General features: G+C 37.9%; 3 protein-coding genes across 4 annotated transcripts; 1 reads left to right on the top strand and 2 right to left on the bottom strand.

Annotated features, from left to right (window-relative positions):
- Positions 1-685: 685 nt before the first annotated feature.
- On the bottom strand, positions 686-2392 carry LOC108726761 (uncharacterized). Of its 2 annotated transcripts, none has more exons than XM_018454527.1 (3): positions 2305-2392; positions 2044-2149; positions 686-1671 (listed from the first exon to the last, which is right to left on the bottom strand). In XM_018454527.1, exons 2-3 carry the CDS (start codon positions 2115-2117, stop codon positions 852-854), a joined length of 894 nt encoding a protein of 297 aa, XP_018310029.1. In that variant the 5' UTR covers positions 2118-2149; positions 2305-2392; the 3' UTR covers positions 686-851. The 2 variants fall into 2 exon arrangements, with proteins under 2 accessions (XP_018310029.1, XP_018310028.1); XM_018454526.1 differs by having other exon boundaries at positions 686-1676.
- Positions 2393-3974: 1582 nt separating this feature from the next.
- LOC108726732 (bifunctional 3'-phosphoadenosine 5'-phosphosulfate synthase) lies at positions 3975-6862 on the top strand. Its single transcript, XM_018454482.1, has 7 exons — positions 3975-4030; positions 4126-4302; positions 4482-5117; positions 5469-5903; positions 5990-6193; positions 6314-6596; positions 6734-6862. Exons 1-7 carry the CDS (start codon positions 3980-3982, stop codon positions 6826-6828), a joined length of 1881 nt encoding a protein of 626 aa, XP_018309984.1. The 5' UTR covers positions 3975-3979; the 3' UTR covers positions 6829-6862.
- A 55-nt stretch (positions 6863-6917) lies between these two features.
- On the bottom strand, positions 6918-17453 carry LOC108726731 (NACHT domain- and WD repeat-containing protein 1). Its single transcript, XM_018454481.1, has 15 exons — positions 16662-17453; positions 14950-15029; positions 14741-14863; positions 13772-13914; positions 13516-13676; positions 12397-12801; positions 11269-12026; positions 10635-11171; positions 10305-10545; positions 9231-9889; positions 8813-9119; positions 8484-8709; positions 7596-8308; positions 7237-7506; positions 6918-7118 (listed from the first exon to the last, which is right to left on the bottom strand). Exons 1-15 carry the CDS (start codon positions 16768-16770, stop codon positions 7105-7107), a joined length of 4746 nt encoding a protein of 1581 aa, XP_018309983.1. The 5' UTR covers positions 16771-17453; the 3' UTR covers positions 6918-7104.
- Between the last annotated feature and the right edge of the window lie 401 nt (positions 17454-17854).

Raw genomic sequence — 17854 nt, forward strand, 5'->3', positions numbered from 1 at the left:
CGTACGACGAAAATCGGATGCAATATGAATCCAGCATTTGGCTGCGTTCCGTTTCACGCATGATGCATCTTTTATCCTTGTTATTCCGAATGTTAAATAAGGATAAATAATGCATTAAATTATGTGAGAAACGGAACTCACCCTATATCGGAACACACCCTATATAGCCGAATTAACCTCCAAGTTCAAAGATGGAAGATAAAATTAAAAAGAGGAAATAAATTTCAGGTTTATTATAAATTAAATAAAATGTTTTTAGATTAGGATATTTAACTGCTTAAAATAAAACGAGATGTACCAGTAGAAATCGTTTTTCAGTTTTTATTAATGAAAAAATTAACATTAATCTTGGTTTAACTTACTTATTTTTTTTCTAGTTTTAAAAATTAGAAAAAAGATAGAGTAAATTTAAACCAAGATTAAAGTTAATATACATTGGTAAAAATAGATATTGGTAAACTACATATATGCAGCATTTTTTATAATTAAAAATTCAATTTTTCAAATTCTAAAATTTTATTCACCATTTAACCAGCTTTCTTTTATTTACCAAAACTCAAATAACTTCCTGTAAATGTTCATAACTTCTTCTATCATATAAGCAGATTAATTACTACATTGTTAAAAGGATGATAAGAGTAAATGTAATAACAAACCAACAAAATATCATTTTTAATGCTATTTCTTATGATAATTTCTTACAATGACTTCATTACGATTAAACGTCATTCTATTATCACATTTCATAAAGATCAGTTGTAACTTATAATCTGATCTTCTTCGTCACATCTTTCAGTCTTTGTTCAATACAAGCTATTGTATTAAATAATAATAAATGTAAGTTACTGTCGTCAGCTCATCAACATATTTAACCAATCTTCATTTAAGTCTATAGGTAAATTGCTTTCATTGTTAAGAATATGTTCCAGTAGTGTGTCTATATTGCTGTTCGAAGTATTTTCTATAGACTGATTTGTTGTATCTAAGTTAATTGTAGTATCTAGGTCGACTAACGTGTTCATAGCTTTCGATAGTGTCTCTGTGCCAACATCTGTTCCTACTTCATTCACTGTTGCATCCAACTGCAGTTTACGGTTTTCATTCTGTTCGTTTGCGGTTTTGTACTGCTGATTTAAACCTATATACTTATCATTAGATATATTGAGATTCTTGAAAGTATCCATTACGTTTGTATTCATGAACGAATAATCATGTTCCTGTAGTTTTCTATCATCACAATGCTCATCAATATTAGAAAAAATCTTAAGATTAATATTAGTCTTTTCAATGTTGACAATCTTGGGCAGTGTCCTAACACCTACAATCTGTTTATTCATAATGTTTCTGCTTTCTTTAGAGTTAGTGTCTGCTAATTCAAGTGGCTCAAATAGTAATGATTTATTAGTATCGGTAGATTCCTTTGGTGAGGTAATGAATTTACATTTAGGCACTGTTTCAATTTTATCTTCCATTGTAGGATATGATGAATATTCAGCACTTGTTATCTCTGTCAATTCTTTGGAAAGTTCACTTCCGGGAGTTACAGGTGGTGTATAAAGCGTAAATTCTAGTAGCACAGGTTTGTCCTCTTTAGCGAAAGTTGGTTCTTCCCAGTTGCAGGAGGAAGCTGCTCTAGGGAAGAATGTTAATTCCTCGTAACTGATCGGCCAGCTGCACTAAAAATAGAATTGTGAGCATAGATGTAAAGCCTGCATAATCTACAGTTAGGCTTTTTGCTTCCTGTTTCTTGCTTTTTACCTCTTTTCCTGTTTCTTCGCTTTTTGTCGTCTGATATAAAATTTGATGAACATCGGAAGAAAGACAAGAAACATGATAAAATGGTCATAAAGAGGGAAAAAGTAAGAGATAAAAAGCAAGAAACAGGAACAGCACATTGTAGGTTAGTGATATTTTCCAGCAAGAGACACGGTATAACACAATGATCATTTCATCTTTGCTCAACTTATGTCATCTGTGTCTCTTACTGGAAAACAGTCTAGGTTTTAAGGAAATAAATAGAAAAGAAACAAGAAGATTGTTTACTTCTTCCGCCTCGCAGGACCACACCGCTTCTTCCAGATTAATCTGAAATGCCTTGAGTCTTCTCTTAATACCATTCTTTTCACACGCCGGACAGAGTTTCTCCATTCTATAATATGATATCATAACAATTAATTTATTTCAAAATAAAGCGAGCACTCGGAGCGCGTAATATTCATGCAACTTCGCGCACAAAAACTCCGCGATTATTAACAAGACAAACGTATGTTCTGTGGCTAATTATGAGTGATTAAAGTAAAATACCTCGGATAATTAAGCGTTACGACGCTTAATTATTTGCAGTTCTCATCAACACATGTCTTTCAAACACTGAACGTGAATAACCTACGAACTGTCGGCATGTCTATTGAAGAAAACAATACAAGATAAAAATTAAAATCACTTCAGCGAAGAATGAAACCTGACTCGAGAGATAATTCGAGTCGTCGGTAATGTAGTTCGAGACCTTTTGAAGTTTACGAGTTTATCATACTGCGATAAATTAAAATTTTCAAAAACAAAAGAAAAAAAATTGATAGTTCCAAATACTCGAATATTACATTTTTAAATAATCACATGTATTTGTTAAATATTTTATGGGGCATTGGGACCCTCATTTTTAATTCCCAAACAGAAAAAGAAAGTTAATTTATGATGTCATTATATTATATTGACTGATTCAATACGATTCATAAATAATTACGCTCGACCCAATCTTTATTTTCGTTAGAATATCTATTAAATTCCATGAATAATTATTCGAATGCCAGGTTTTTTAAAGCACATTACAAAAAATAGTAATTTCGACTTTTTGCCATTTTGAAAGTTATAAACTTGTTAAAAAAAGTTTGAAAGTTTCATTATTATGTACAATCGTGTTATTCTCTTAATATTATGTATAGGGTGTGCCTCCTGTAATAAAAAAGTATTATTGCGATCGAAATAAAATTAAAATTCAGCAGAAATTATATTAACAATTAAATACTAAAGCAATCGCAACATACTTGAACTTGCGAATCTGATCTGCTGTCAGAAAAAATTTTATATCGTTTTTCTTATTTATTTTTTTACTGTAAACGTTTTGCTATGTCGTGAATTACATTCCTTCATTTCGTATGTAGGACTTCATACATACTATAAAAAGACGATACCTCGTGAAAAAATTGTAACTTTATTTGTCTATTTAATTTACTTTTGTGATAAGATAAGATTAGTTTAAAATACGCAAAAATTATATTTAAAAATTTAATATATATATATAGGGCTGGGCACTTTTATTTGAAAAATAATATTCGTAAGACAAATAGATTTTGTATTTTGTATTTGTTCAGAGTACATGAAAATATTTTGTATTTTGTATTTCATGGGAGCATATAAAAGTGTTTTGTATTTTGTATTTCGATATTAATAACAAAAGATTGAAAGTATTTTGTATTTTGTACTTGTATTTCAAATACTAACATTGACAATCAACCTTGTTATTTCAATTACAAAGTACAAAAATCTTTCGACCTTTCGATTTTAAATACAAAAATACGTAATACTTTTATATAATCCACTAAAATAAAAAATACGCTTGTATTAGAGTGTTTTAAATAAAAGTATTTCAAATACCCAGCCCTTTATATAAATATGACACAGTTGTGTGCATTTGCGTGACAGCAACCTTTTAAAAGTGTTCCTGGACTTGTTGACCCCCGGAATACTGATGAAAGTGACTTTCTTCAAACTTTCTCGCTTCTAACAGCATCTTACATTTCATACACCGAGAACAGTTTTCAGTTTTCTATCGTCTGTCGTGGGATTCAGATGTATTGTGTCTCCCGATAATCCAACGATAGTTATACAAAAATAATAAATTAAAAACAATCGTTATATTACAAATTATTACGTAACTATTAACCGCGATCAAATAAATACAGAAAAAGTTTTCAGAAAAATGGGAATCTTTGAACGACGGATTCTGGAGATTTCGAATTCTCCGAAAGGAGTGAGATATAATAAAATTAATGCATATAGAAGAAAATATCCATGGAGTGTAATATTGATGAAAACGTTGATAGAAAAATATATTTCCCATCATAGGCGCAGGCGATAGCGACCAACGTGTTGTCTCAAGCGCATCATGTGTCCAGAACGAAACGGGGACAAGCGATCGGCTCCGTTCGAGGATTTCGTGGGTGCACAATTTGGATGACGGGACTTTCTGGTGCCGGAAAGACTTCCATCTCTTTTCAACTTGAGGAATATCTCGTTTCTCAGGTACGCCTTACAGCGTAATTGCTATTCCCATACAGCACAGAATTTGCAGCAATATCGCTACAAAATCTCTGCAATATTGCTGCAATGTTGCAGCAACTTTTGTGCAACTTTGTGCTGTAGGGATTATAATTTGTTGCTCCACTTTCACGGTATTTTATTCGATATTATTTCTGGAGCAGGGAATTCCCGCGTACAGTTTGGATGGTGACAACTTGCGCACTGGTTTGAATCGTAATCTCGGCTTCAACAAAGAGGATCGCGAGGAGAATGTGCGTCGCGTTGCTGAGGTCGCGAAGCTCTTCGCAGATGCCGGCATCATTGCCCTCTGCAGCTTCGTCTCGCCTTTCGCAGCGGACCGAAAAATGGCACGCGATATTCACGAGAACGCCAATCTGTCCTTCTTCGAGATATTCATCGACGCATCTCTCCAGGTCTGCGAGGCCCGTGACGTCAAAGGTCTCTATAAGAAAGCACGTCAGGGTATCATTAAGGGTTTCACCGGTATCGATCAAAGTTATGATGTACCTACCGAACCCGATCTCATCGTCGACACGGAGAACACGACCGTTCGACAATCCACCGATATCGTCATCAACTTTCTCCAAAGCAAACAAATTATACCAAAGATATGCGAACTTAAGCAACCCTTTCTAGAATTATTCGTGAAAGAGGATAGATTGGATGATATCTGGATGGAAATGGAGGCTCTTCCATTTGTGGAAATCGGAAAATTAGATGTGCAATGGTTACAAGTTCTCGCTGAAGGATGGGCGGCGCCTTTAAAAGGATTTATGAGGGAAAACGAGTACCTTCAAGTAAGTTTAAGTTTAATCCATGTATCAAACGCAAAAGCATCCCTACTGAAAAAAATCACGTCACAAAGTTACATAACGAAATCATGTAATTAAAATATAAGTAAATCACATAACAGATTGTTCCAAATCAGTACGTGAATTTTTTAAATAACGTAATTTGAAAAAATCTCATGATATTAGAAATATTTTCATCTATCATTCCATTGAGTTTAACGCGACAGACATAATGCTGTCTCACCTTGTCCTGAGTTTATCGAAATTGGTTGCTGCAACATGTCAGCAAATACACTGCATTTGGCTATCTGGGTTGTGACGTGATTTTTTTTCAGTAGGGATTGTTGTTTTTAATAGGTGCAGCATTTTAACTGTTTGTACGAAAACGACGTTTCGATCAACCAATCAATTCCTATCGTTCTTGCCGTGAGCACCTCCGACAAAGAGCGCTGTTTCGATGCGACCGCACTCGTACTTAGATATCAGGACAAGGATCTTGCCGTCTTACGCAATCCGGAATTTTATCTCCACCGCAAGGAAGAACGTTGCTGCCGTCAATTCGGCACAAATGATCCTAGACATCCTTATGTCAGATTAATCCAAGACTCTGGCGACTGGTTGGTCGGCGGGGATTTGGAAGTGCTCGAAAGAATTAGATGGAATGATGGGCTGGATCACTACAGGCTGACGCCTAACGAGATCAGGACTAAGTGTCGGGAGATTGGCGCCGATGCGGTTTTTGCTTTTCAACTGCGAAATCCGATACACAATGGACACGCGTTGCTTATGCAGGTTGATACTTACTTCACAAAATAACAAAATTTTTGCAAACGGTAATACGCGTTCGTTATTTCTATTAAATCTCGTTTATATCTCAGGATACTAGGCGACGTCTCGAAGAATATGGCTTCAAGAAACCAGTTCTTCTCCTTCATCCTTTAGGCGGATGGACTAAAGACGACGACGTTCCTCTACCGGTCAGGATACGGCAACACCAGGCTGTCCTCGAGGAAAATGTCTTGCACAAGGATACTATTCTCGCTATCTTCCCTAGCCCTATGTGTTATGCCGGTCCTACAGAGGTCAGTATATTTCTTTCTAATGTTTTGAACAATAATGTGCAATATCTGAAATATGTAAAGACCGTTAATGGTCAATTTAAAAAAACATTCAGCCACTTATCATGATTTACATTTTTTTAGGTGCAATGGCATGCCAAAGCTCGTATGATCGCAGGAGCAAATTTCTACATTGTCGGACGAGATCCCGCTGGCATTCCTCACCCTGATAAATCCGCCACATCAGACGGCAATCTTTATGATGTCACTCATGGTGCACGCATCCTTTCGATGGCGCCAGGTTTGCAAAATCTCGAAATTATCCCTTTTAGGGTAGCTGCTTATGACATCAAAGCGAAAAAAATGTCTTTCTTCGAAGCTGAACGGCAGCAAGACTTCATTTTTATTTCCGGTACCAAAATACGCAGTAAGTTTCTATTCCATTATAATTTTTTTTTATTTGTTTAGTTTGAAGAATTTTATATTATTTTCATTTGTTATACACGCATGTATATTTCCACTTTATAAAGATATTTTTATTTTCTACGTTTCTTTTTACATTAGATTTGGCAAAAAATGGTGAAGATCCTCCCGAAGGTTTTATGGCATCGAAAGCATGGAGAATTATCGCAAAATATTACCAAACTGTACATAGTTAAGAAGCGAATCAATAAATAATATTTATGTATAATATAACTTATATAACTGATGTTGATATTGTATAAAATTGAATTAATATAATGGGCAGATAATAAAATAAAAAATATAGGTAAACTATTGAATGCAAAAATAATGGAACAAACCGTACATTTTGTTCTAGTCTATTACCTCTGGTATATCTTTATTTATTGCATCGAATGACACGGAAGGACATTTTGTAACTTAAATATACTCGACAATCAACCGAAGGTTGTCGATAGAAAATATTTTGCCATTTAATCCGGTATATCTGCAACGATAAATATCTCACTATATATAACTTAACTTTATCGCCTTGTCATAAAAAATATAAGTGTTTGCTTAAGCAAACTATTAGATAATAAAAGATATCGTATTATGTGTTTTACCTTCTTCCTCTTCAGAGTCGGATATTCGGGTAGCTTGAAGCGAACTTTGTTTCGTTAATGTCCGGACTAGGCCACGTGGTCTTGGCGGCGGTGACTGTTTGTTCCAAAGTGCCTCTAGTTGATCAAAATGTTGAGATTGTGCTAAAGCGGCCTGTTCAGGACCTAGGCCAGATTGAGAACCGGCTAAACCTGCTTGACTGATCTCTTCCATTGACGCGCTCACGCTAAAACGACGTTTCAATCGTTCCTCGATACTTGAAACTATGATACCTATGAAGATAAATGCAAAGAATATCAAGGTAAACTCGATAACAATATGACTTCTCTGAATGGTATTAGAAATATATAAAAATGATAACCTGACGTAAGATGCCCGTATTTTCGTTGCCAGGTGTAAGTATCTAAAGACACTTCTTTCTTCAGCAATCTCTTGGCGGGTCGTTTCGGTCCTGGAGGTCTCAAGTCCCGCGGAGCCACATATGGCGGTAATTTCACGTATTGCGCGGGAGTATTATGCAGACATAAAATAGGCATGCACTTATGTTCCAGTAAATGTACTGCCATTCTGGAGCAATCGGTAGACATTTCGACTCCTAAAACCGGTACATGTAGCATAATGGAACTGAGGGGGGTGCCCTTTTTAGTATCCCAGACGATGAGGCTCTTATCCTCGCTTCCGGAAACGGCCAAAGTGCCGTCGCCGGAGAGACGCACGCAGGTCACATAGCCCAAATGACCCACAAGAGTGTGCAAATCAGCACCAGTGTTGATATCCCAGACAATCAAATTAGCATCCCTGGAGCCGGATACCACTATAGACTTGTCGAGCACCGCGACTGCTACGCAAGTCACATGATCGGTATGACCGACCAACACCTGGGAGAGTTTACCACCGGCCAGTTGCCACACTTTCAGACTCATATCTCGGGAACCAGTGATCAGGTATTGAGAATCCGGCGTTGCTACCAAACATGTGATATCCTGCGAGTGCGACACCTGATGCTTCTCTTCGGGACCGGCGCCCAGACTGATTATGCGCACCTGATTGTCACCAGATCCGCAAACCGCGTATCTGGAGTGAGATGGATTGGTTTAGCTAGGAGATGTTAGTATAATGGGTCTTAAAATAGCGATCGAAGTTTAAATATAGAAAACGCAAGGAGTATGAGTAGAAGAACCGGATAAAGAACATTTTGCATAGAGAAGTTTATTTACAAATCTTGTTCATACAAATCTTGTTCTCTTACCTCATGTCGGACGCAACAGCGAAACATCTTCCAGGTCCGCAAACAGACTGAATCAATGTACCGGTATCTGCAGCCCAGACTCTGATAGAGCCAGCACGGTCTGAACTGACTACTCTTCTTCCATCTAGCATAGCAGTAACAGCAGTTACTGGTGCCTGATGCCTGAACGTAGCCACGACAAGTCCTAGAGTTAAACCCCATACACGTACTGTCTTGTCCTCGGACCCTAAAGAATTTACGCACATTTTTATATCTCCACTTAACATAGATTCGTTAATAGCAAAAAGGCATTAATTGGCAAAGAAAAATAATTTTATAAAAGCCTGTACCAGATGCGACAAAGAGTTCTGATGCGGAAAATGCGATACAAGTAATGCTAGCGATATGTCCTTCTAGGGTGGATAACAATTCGTGAGTGTTGAGCTGCCATAAATTGACTAAAGAATCGACACCACCAGTAACCGCCATAGCGCCATCCCTGGAGATGTCCAGGCAGGATATCGGTGCGGTATGGGGTTGCAAAGTATCTTGTTTGCCAGGTTTTTGTGGTTTTGGTGGTGGTTCTTCACCGCGAAAGCTCCAATAAGTCACACGACCTCCTCCACCAGTTATCAGAAAATCATCTTTCTCAGTTACCTGCAAAAGATAAAAGTAGAAATATAATAGTATATGATTTGAATAGATGAAAAGAATTCAATTAAAATAAATGAGAGAAAAATAATGAACTGTGATTTTGCGTTCAATTACCTTGACCGAAGTAACTGTTGCTGATGGATTAGCAGGCAAAGTCCTGATCAACTTTCCACTATGCATATCAAATACGGAAACTCTGCCTTCGACACCGCCAGCGATAGCTCTTCTACAATCTTTTGCCAGACAGAGACTCTTAACTGGTCCTTGATGTCCTCTAAGCGTGTGGATTTCAGTGCCAGTTGCCAAGGATCTTAGATAAAGCTTCTGATCTTCGCAAGCGGCTAGAAGAAAAACTGAATCTGCAGACACATCTAGCATGATCACTGGAGAAGGAAGAGTAATACTGTTGAGAAGACTAAAGCTTTCCAAAGACCAAAGACACACAGTTCCGTCGACTGAACCAGAAACCAAGACTTCTCCAGCAGAATCGACTCGAATAGTAGTGACAGGACCTCGATGATGATCAACCTTCATCAGGACTTCGCCAGTGAGCAAGCTCGTAGCAATAATTCTGGAATCCTCGCCACCGCTCACAATAACAGAGTTGTTGAGTGCTGGAGTTAAAGTGAGGATCGGTGCGATATGCTCGCAGATTCGGCGTTTCATTACAAGATCCTTCATGTCCCAAACGATAATAGAAGTGTCTTCGGAACCGGTCAGCAGATACTGTGATTGATGGGTAACGGCTAAACATGAAATTGGACTGGAGTGTCCTGGTATGAGCAAAAAGATATTCATTAATCATTAATGAAAATATTTGAAAAACTTCCCTGGTGGAAAAAATGTTGCTGAAATTGTTGCACGTTTTGGAATACTTTTCAACAAAATTTTGGCATTTCAAAAAAAATTTCAGTTTAATTTCAGCGATTTTTAGCTGAAAAATTCATTTTCGACAAAATTTCAGCAAGAGTTCTAGAGAAATTTCGGTTGGATTTCAGTGATTTTTCAGTATGTTAGCTGAAAAATTCACTTTCAGTGAAGTTTCAGCAAATTTTCAGCAATTTCGCTGAAATGTTCCAAAACGTGGAATAATTTCAGCGAAACTTTTTCACCAGGGTTGCGATAGAGAAAAAATGATATTACCAATAATCTGTATAAATTCACGCGAAATTATACTTTTCTCATTACCTTTGAATGTATGAACGAGCTGACCGGACATCACATGCCATAATTGAGCATCTCCCTGCGGTGGCACAACGACTACATGCTGACCAGATGGTGCCGCTTCGATTAACTTAACTCCCTGAGGACAAGTAATCGCCCGGATCTGCAGTGGCAGAGGCGGTTGCAGCCATCCGTTCAGGGGCACGAGTAAAGGCGCGGTGTAACCGTCGCACCAAGCCATCGCCGCCATGACCATTCTGCTGACCTTGATGAAGAGATTGAGTAAGTCTTTTTTATTTACGAGTCAATAGTAATAAAAGTTCTTTTTATTAGAATAAAAAATAAAAAACTCACGAGGTCACCTCCGTCCTCGGCAACCGGCCTTAACCAACAGATAAGCTGCGCAGCGAGCTGAAGTGGATCTCTGGTAAGAACATCACTGGATTTTCTCACAGCATAATATACGAGTTCCAAATCGCGTTCAAGGAGATATCGTCTGGCATGTTCGAGGACACATCGTAGATAGCTTACGGAAATCATCTGAGCACTCGCAAGAAGAAAATCAAACGCGCAAACGGCGAGTTTCTTCAACTTGTCGACGTCAGAAGCGCGCAGAAGATGTAGCCATGCTTCTTCAACGTGTCGAAGTGTGTATGTGACAATTTGCGTTTGCGGCGCACTTTGAAACGGTGTTTCCTTGATAGGAGGCGAAGAAGATGGATTCTCCGGTGATTTGTCGGAATTATCATCGGCGTCTTCGGAAAAGAAGAGACTGGCCAACTCCGCGTGATAACCGCGAGAAACATCTTGATTGGAGAGATACTTTCTGAGAGCGGCTTCACGACATTGGCCACGCCAAGAAAACATTAATCGACCGCTCATTACTCGTACCTGAAATAATATTTAATAAAATATAAATTTAATAATGTAGTATATGACCGTGATTTAAAACCGTCTTTAAACAAACTATTCATATAATATTACTTACTTTCAGCCACGGTGCGAATGTCCTTCTGATCAAGCACCAGGTTGCAAAGTTAAATTGGCTCTCCTCCAAGAGCAAAGGTCCTTCTCCTCCAGTAGGCATAATTAATTCCAGTATTTCTGTCTCCGACAAGCCATACTCGGTGCAAGCGAGAATCGAGGCAATCCGATTAGCTGCGTCGAGTCCGACGAGGTCCTCCAAGCGTTGGAGAACCGCGTCGACGCCTGGTGTCGCGCACACATGCCCGGATAGATCAACGAGAATATCGGGGCTACGTAGACGATCCTTTTGAAGCGGCGTGAGGCGCATTCCCTCGGGCGGAAGCGCGGAAGTGACAACAAAGTGAACACCCGGAGGAAGAGTGAGCGGTAACCAGGACAAGGCAGCGACGATATCGCACTCGAGCGGATGAAAGCGATGAAGATCGTCGAGGAGAATAATTAATTGGTCCGGAAGGGGATGTTCCTCTAAGCGGCGTATGATGAGACTGAACCAATTATTGAGGTAGAGCGGATCGAAGGAGGCGTCGCGCGGTAAATTACCGTCGTTATCTCCGCAAAGAAAGCCGACGTGTTGGCAGAGAATACGAAGGAGCTCCAGACTGTAGGCGGATCGAGGTGTCGAGGTACATAGTCGGACGACGCGAAGCGTCGACGTAGAAAGCCAATCAGGTGAATCCTGATAGACGCGTGCAAGGATAGAGGATTTCCCAGAAGATTTGGGCCCATAGATTAGAATCGGTCCGTGCTTATGCTCCTTGCCTGGAGATTAGAATTATGCTCCTTGCCATGTTATATTTCACTCACACTTATACTGTAGCTAAATTGTATTGGCGTTCAGCAGAAAAGCAGCATTACAACTGTTATATAATTCTTTGATATGATTGGTTCATACATTTAGATCCAATAAGGAACTAAGGACAAGACCAATTATATTAAAAAATTTTACAACAGTTGCAAAGCTGTTGAATGCAGTCATTGTCTTAAAATTTACATATACACGTTATTGTCAAGACGATTGCTTCAATAAGCGATATTTACAATCGAAACGCGTTACTATCTTTGATAAATTTACGGACGATTTAATTGTATAACATATTCTTACGCTGTTATATCCTGTAAAAAAGAATACCTGCAAGGATAAGTCGTTTGACTCGCTCCACGGCTTCGTCGCTCTCGTCGGCCAACGGCAATTCTCGAAGAAGAGCAAAATGCGCCATGCTCTCAGCGTAGACCTCCTGAACCATTTTCTTGCGACTTTTAATCTCCGGATCAACTTCGACAGACGCGTTTACCAGCTGCTGAAGCCTATCCAATATCAGTTCCCGAAATTTCGCAAGATATTCATCGTGAGCTTCGCAGTCGGAATCGATACCGCCGTTACGGTACTCCACGTCAAAACGCAGGACGTTTTCCTGGGGCAAGGTAGTCTGGATGCGATTTTTGAGCCCTTCGGCGGCAGCCGTGCACCTTGGCGCATTGTCACTCGTCCATTCGCGAATCACAGCCATTATCCCCAAGCCCTGCTGGTCTAGATCTGATAAGAACGTTCCAACGATTATACCATCGGATGAATTATTACTGCTCCTTACATGTACCTCGCTGCATTTACGTCTGCATAGCAATGAAAAGGTCTCTGAAGCTCGTTTTAAAACGTTTTTATTACGTCTGAGAAAATTCAAAGACAAATAATATTTTTCATTCCGAGATTTTAATTGCTATATGCGATGCACGCGCGCGCGCATTAAAAGATTTATAATAAATCCTAGCCAGCGGGAGCGACTAAAAATGGCTTGAGTACCAATTAAATTTTCAGGCTGGAAAACGAATTAGTGCACGAAACGTGGTACAAAGTGGTTCAATTTCCAGCCTCTACGTAAAAGCCTCTTATAGTATATAATATGAAACGCAGTGAATATGCGACTCTCCTTCGCGAATAGTCGTTGCACGTTTCACGGAGAATAATTTAAAGTACATGACGATACTTGACCTAGAAGGTCAGGTTCTCCTATTTTTGGAAGAGAAAACTCGATAAGTCCACAATTTTAGTCGTGAAATACGACGTGTGCCACCGGCGTGCCATCGCATGAGAACTGATCAAATATTGACAGCGGCAGAGTGGCGATCGACGTATTCGGTCATTTATTTACGATCTTGTAAAAACATGACGTGTTCGTATACAGGGAATGATATATCAGAGAATACCAGCGACTCAGGATAGATCATGTATCGGTAAAACTTTGCTACTTACTTAGGCCGTGTTCCAGTTGTCGTTCCGCCGTGCTCTTTAAGATGTATTTCAAGTCCTCGTTCTCCGGATGCTCCACAATCGCCCGTTCCACAGCAGTCTTTAATGCCTGGCGCAACTTTGGCTCTCGATCCTTTTGCCATTCTCGTTGAGCAGTTTGCACGCTGTTTACATGTAACTTATGATGATTCCAAAAAAAAGAAACGAACAGAAGATGAGGAAAGGGGAAATTAGGAGAAATTCTAGACATCAGCGTTACCTATTTGCATTCAAAGCATAAGAGTGCCCATTGTGCTCGTAATGATCTTTAAGAAGAGCGCAGTGTGCGAGAAGCGTTCGGTAGGTAGCCTCTTTCAATTCCGTTGGTACCCACCCTACGGTGTAATTTGTTCCCGTCAACAGCTGAAAAGGATAACAAATGGAGAAACGAGTCACTCCTCTGCATCTCAAGCGTATACTGGAAGTGTGTGTATATGTGTGTGTATTTGTACACACACAGAAAAATACACACTATACGCAAGTAATAATTACTTGTTCTAACAAGGGAAGTTTCACAACTGTCCGGAACCGATTCGATCGATTCCGGACAGTTGTGAAACTTCCCTTGTAAGTATTTCAAAAGTTCATATATCCGCAAATTTATCATAAGCATTAAATTTATTTAAAATGTATTCTGAATTCTAGTAAGTTTAATACTAATTCTAATAAGTTCAATTAAGATTATTAAATTAAAACAAATTTGAGTTGCTTATTATGTAAAATCGCTTCTTCGATCAATTTTATAATATTCTTCAAAAGATAATAAATTCTCGTTTTAGATGCATAATAATGAGCGTTTCCAAACTTTTTAACAAGCATTTAATTTTAAGATTATTATCAAGAAAATATTTTTTGTTAAAGATAACTGTCACTTAAAGAAGAGAAAGTAAATTAGGTAATTAATTTTCTTAGCAATTACAGAATGATATTTTTCTGTGTGTAGAAGAAGATAAGAAAAGAGCGATGGCGATGCAACGAGAATGGCGAGAGTAAAATACGCGTAAAATAAAGCATGTGATACGACGATATAATCGTGGCGACCGTAGAGTACCTACTCTCGTTAGAACGCTTTACGGTATTAACTATTAAGCTATATACATACCAAACCGTACAATTCTTAATTCTACGCGACAATGAAAGAAAAATGTGGTGCCGATCAATATTTGCCGAGACGCTGTACATTCCTTACCAGGAGAAAACATCCCCTGGAATGACGGTGGGACGCGCTTATCTCCTCCAGGAAGTATTCCGCCAGATGCGAATCGACGTCTGGGTCATCGCCGGCCCCATATTGCATGTCCACCAGAAGCACCTGTGCAGGGCAAAGCATACATTTTCGCGAATAATTTTGACGAGCGAATTTGAACGTCAAAGTAATTGAAATTGCTCTGCACTGACCTCGATTCCCATATCATCGTAAATTGATTGCAACTCCGGACCGACCACCTCCAACAGCTGTTTGCGCTCCTCCGGGAAGTCTAACCGGAAAATTGCCGAATGTAAATTCGATTTCACGTTAATAGAAACTCTCTGTCTCTATCTATCCCTGAGTGATCTCTCTACGCCTACGTGTTGCCTCACTTGCACGTGACATTACCGAGATTGGATTTTGCTTAATACGTGGAATATAACAAAAATATATGCTACTCCCTAGATAATAAATTAATTATCTATAATAGTCTATCTATAATAGTCAAGGGGAGTTGTATGGGAATAAACCAGGGAATGAAAGTAATTCGTTAACTTGTAACGAGAATTTACAGTTACAAGTTACTTTTTTGATAACTTTACTGGTAACTGTGTTACTTTTTTTCTTTAGTAACTGTAACGGTAACGAAGTTACATTTTTTTAGTAACGATAACGAATTTTACATTTTATTGTTACTTTTTCTATTCGGTAACGAGTAATAATAATAATAATGATAATAATAATAATGGCTTTATTGATGTGCGTACAATTTACAAGAAAACCAAGAAAGACAGAGAATGTTATGGTAGCGAGCACAATCAAAAGGTGAGGTATCAGCATAACGCTGCCTAGAAACCTAGACCTTAACACTTAGAAAATAGTAGATAAGCTACATAAAAGATATACTATATCAAACAAAATTTCAAAATTACAAATAAGAAAATTACGAGTATTTGTGTGACGTTAGTTACATTTGAAAATACAATAAATAAAGAGATTACAAGCGTAAATGTAACAGAGAAATAAAAAGACGCGCAACGTTTTCATTTGAATAGTAAAAATATATGTAGTATAAGACAATAAATATAAAATAAATGATATAGATCAAATCAGTGAAGTACGTAAATTTTGTGCTAAAAAGTAACTGTAACTTGTTATTTTTAAAAAATAACTTTCCATTCCCTGGAAATAAACACGAAAAAAGATGCGTAAATTATCATAATAAGTTTTTAATTACGAATTTAAATACAAACTGTCAACATAATATTAAAATGTTACAACGTTTCAAAACTTCTTGACTATAATTAATTTATTGTTTGGATTATCGAGAGTCGTTGATTGACTTTTAATTTTGCTCCAGATTCTATCAAGCCCGTCGCGAGTAAATATTTAGCAAAACGTACGTCTCGTCTACTGAAGCTATATTAAAATGAACAATTCCAAATTTTAACTCTTTGTCCCACTTTACAACACGTCCCAAATTTTGTTCCAAATTAAAAACGTGATTATGAATTGTCCTTCTTTTGAGTGTGAAAATAATAAGTGTAAAATATAATTTTCAACTAACGTAAAGAATTTTATGATTTTTTTATTTAAAAAATGCAAATCATTCATAAAATATATTCAGTAGAAAAGTATAATAATTTTGATAAATAAAATGTGATCTCTCGTAACTTGACGTAATCTTTGTTGTGATCTAATGATCCAATGAATGAGGTATACATTAAATGTTATTAGTTATTTATGAATATAATAATATGTTGTTCACGTGTTTCACTAACAATTATAAAAAAAGATTATCTATAAAAATTTAATTGTGACAATTATATAATATTAATTTTTTTTAAATGTCTCTCTTTCCAGTGATCAACTCCTTAATCTCCTCGAGATTCGTGGAGGTTACGAAATTTATTCAACTTACCATCCCTCTCGCCAGCGATAAATATCTTGATGAGCCTTGGCGCCGGCAAATGAGCTGGGGGTGGACCGCCTTTGATGACTCCCGCGATCAACTCTACTTCGAGATTCATACTTGCAAAGTAAGATGTTTCGCAAGTTCGAAAAAGGTGTTAAGCAACGATCATCGCAATAACGAATCTTTAGACGTTCATGGTATAACGTGAGACATTCTACTTTCGAGAAATATTACTATTTCATTTTATTTCAATCGGAAATACTTTTCTCACAATGTATTTTATATCGTATGATATCGCCAGCTTCGCTGTCTTAGGGACTCTCTTTTTCTTGAGGGCACTACCACATTTATATATATTACATATATTTTTTCTTTTTTTATATTTAATTTTCTATAATCCTTAAAGTCATAAAATCTTTCTTTTCTCGGACGTTTGGATTACAAGCTCATCCAGCGATCCCTTCTCGTCGTTGTACGTGGGATCTCGTACAGCTCTCTCGAGCGCTTGGATTCGCGTGGACCCTCTGATATCGGGATTTTAAACCTCTCGAGATCGGATCTCCAGACGTGCTCGCTCTAGAGTTGTCTGTATCTCGAAGTCGGCACGGAATACTTTCGGATTCCTGGCGATCTCTCCGATCTTCGGTTATTGCCCGCTCAAGGTACTCGTGTTGCTCGATATACATTTACATATATGTGTATACTTGATCGATCCGGCGATCAATAATCAATATATAACATTACAATTAATGATCGATGCTCTCAACAAATAATATATAGAGATTGTGATTTCTTTAATTTTTGATTGATACTTTTGTGGATGTATATATATATATATATATATATATCTGTGTGTGTGTGTATATATATCTCTTACATATATCTATATATCTATTTATGTCTTAATTCCGAATCAATTAACTATCTAAACAATTACGATTGTCTTCGCCAGCGGAACGCAGCGAGCGTTACATCGATCCGTTAGTCGCGATTAGGCGGTGCCCACGCATGCCCGCTATCCCATCATTCTCTATCGATCGCAAAGTGACATAGATCGATCTGTTACGATCTCAATCACCTTCCCTCCTTTTAGTCAGTTTGTACTTGTTCCGAGCGTGCTCATTGGTCGTTGCCCACTAAGCCGCGGTGGGCGGATATGACGGCGGCGGGGGGAAGGTATATTGTGGGGTTGGCGGGCT

The sequence above is a fragment of the Mycetomoellerius zeteki genome, unplaced genomic scaffold (genome assembly GCF_001594055.1).
Source record: "Mycetomoellerius zeteki isolate Tzet28-1 unplaced genomic scaffold, Tzet1.0 scaffold433, whole genome shotgun sequence".
Lineage (NCBI taxonomy): Eukaryota > Metazoa > Arthropoda > Insecta > Hymenoptera > Formicidae > Mycetomoellerius > Mycetomoellerius zeteki.

Bases quoted from the DNA above. Each gene is read 5' to 3' on its own strand.
- LOC108726731 (XM_018454481.1), bottom strand. From the start codon at position 16,770: ATGAATCTCGAAGTAGAGTTGATCGCGGGAGTCATCAAAGGCGGTCCA. The intron at 9,890-10,304 runs GTAATGAGAAAA...TGCTCATACCAG, and splicing joins GCTCGTTCATACATTCAAAG to GACACTCCAGTCCAATTTCA. The intron at 7,507-7,595 runs GTTATCATTTTT...TTATCTTCATAG, and splicing joins ATACGGGCATCTTACGTCAG to GTATCATAGTTTCAAGTATC.
- LOC108726732 (XM_018454482.1), top strand. From the start codon at position 3,980: ATGGGAATCTTTGAACGACGGATTCTGGAGATTTCGAATTCTCCGAAA. The intron at 6,194-6,313 runs GTCAGTATATTT...ACATTTTTTTAG, and splicing joins GTTATGCCGGTCCTACAGAG to GTGCAATGGCATGCCAAAGC. The intron at 6,597-6,733 runs GTAAGTTTCTAT...TTTTTACATTAG, and splicing joins TTCCGGTACCAAAATACGCA to ATTTGGCAAAAAATGGTGAA.
- LOC108726761 (XM_018454526.1), bottom strand. From the start codon at position 2,148: ATGGAGAAACTCTGTCCGGCGTGTGAAAAGAATGGTATTAAGAGAAGA. The intron at 1,677-2,043 runs GTAAACAATCTT...TTCTATTTTTAG, and splicing joins GGTCCTGCGAGGCGGAAGAA to TGCAGCTGGCCGATCAGTTA.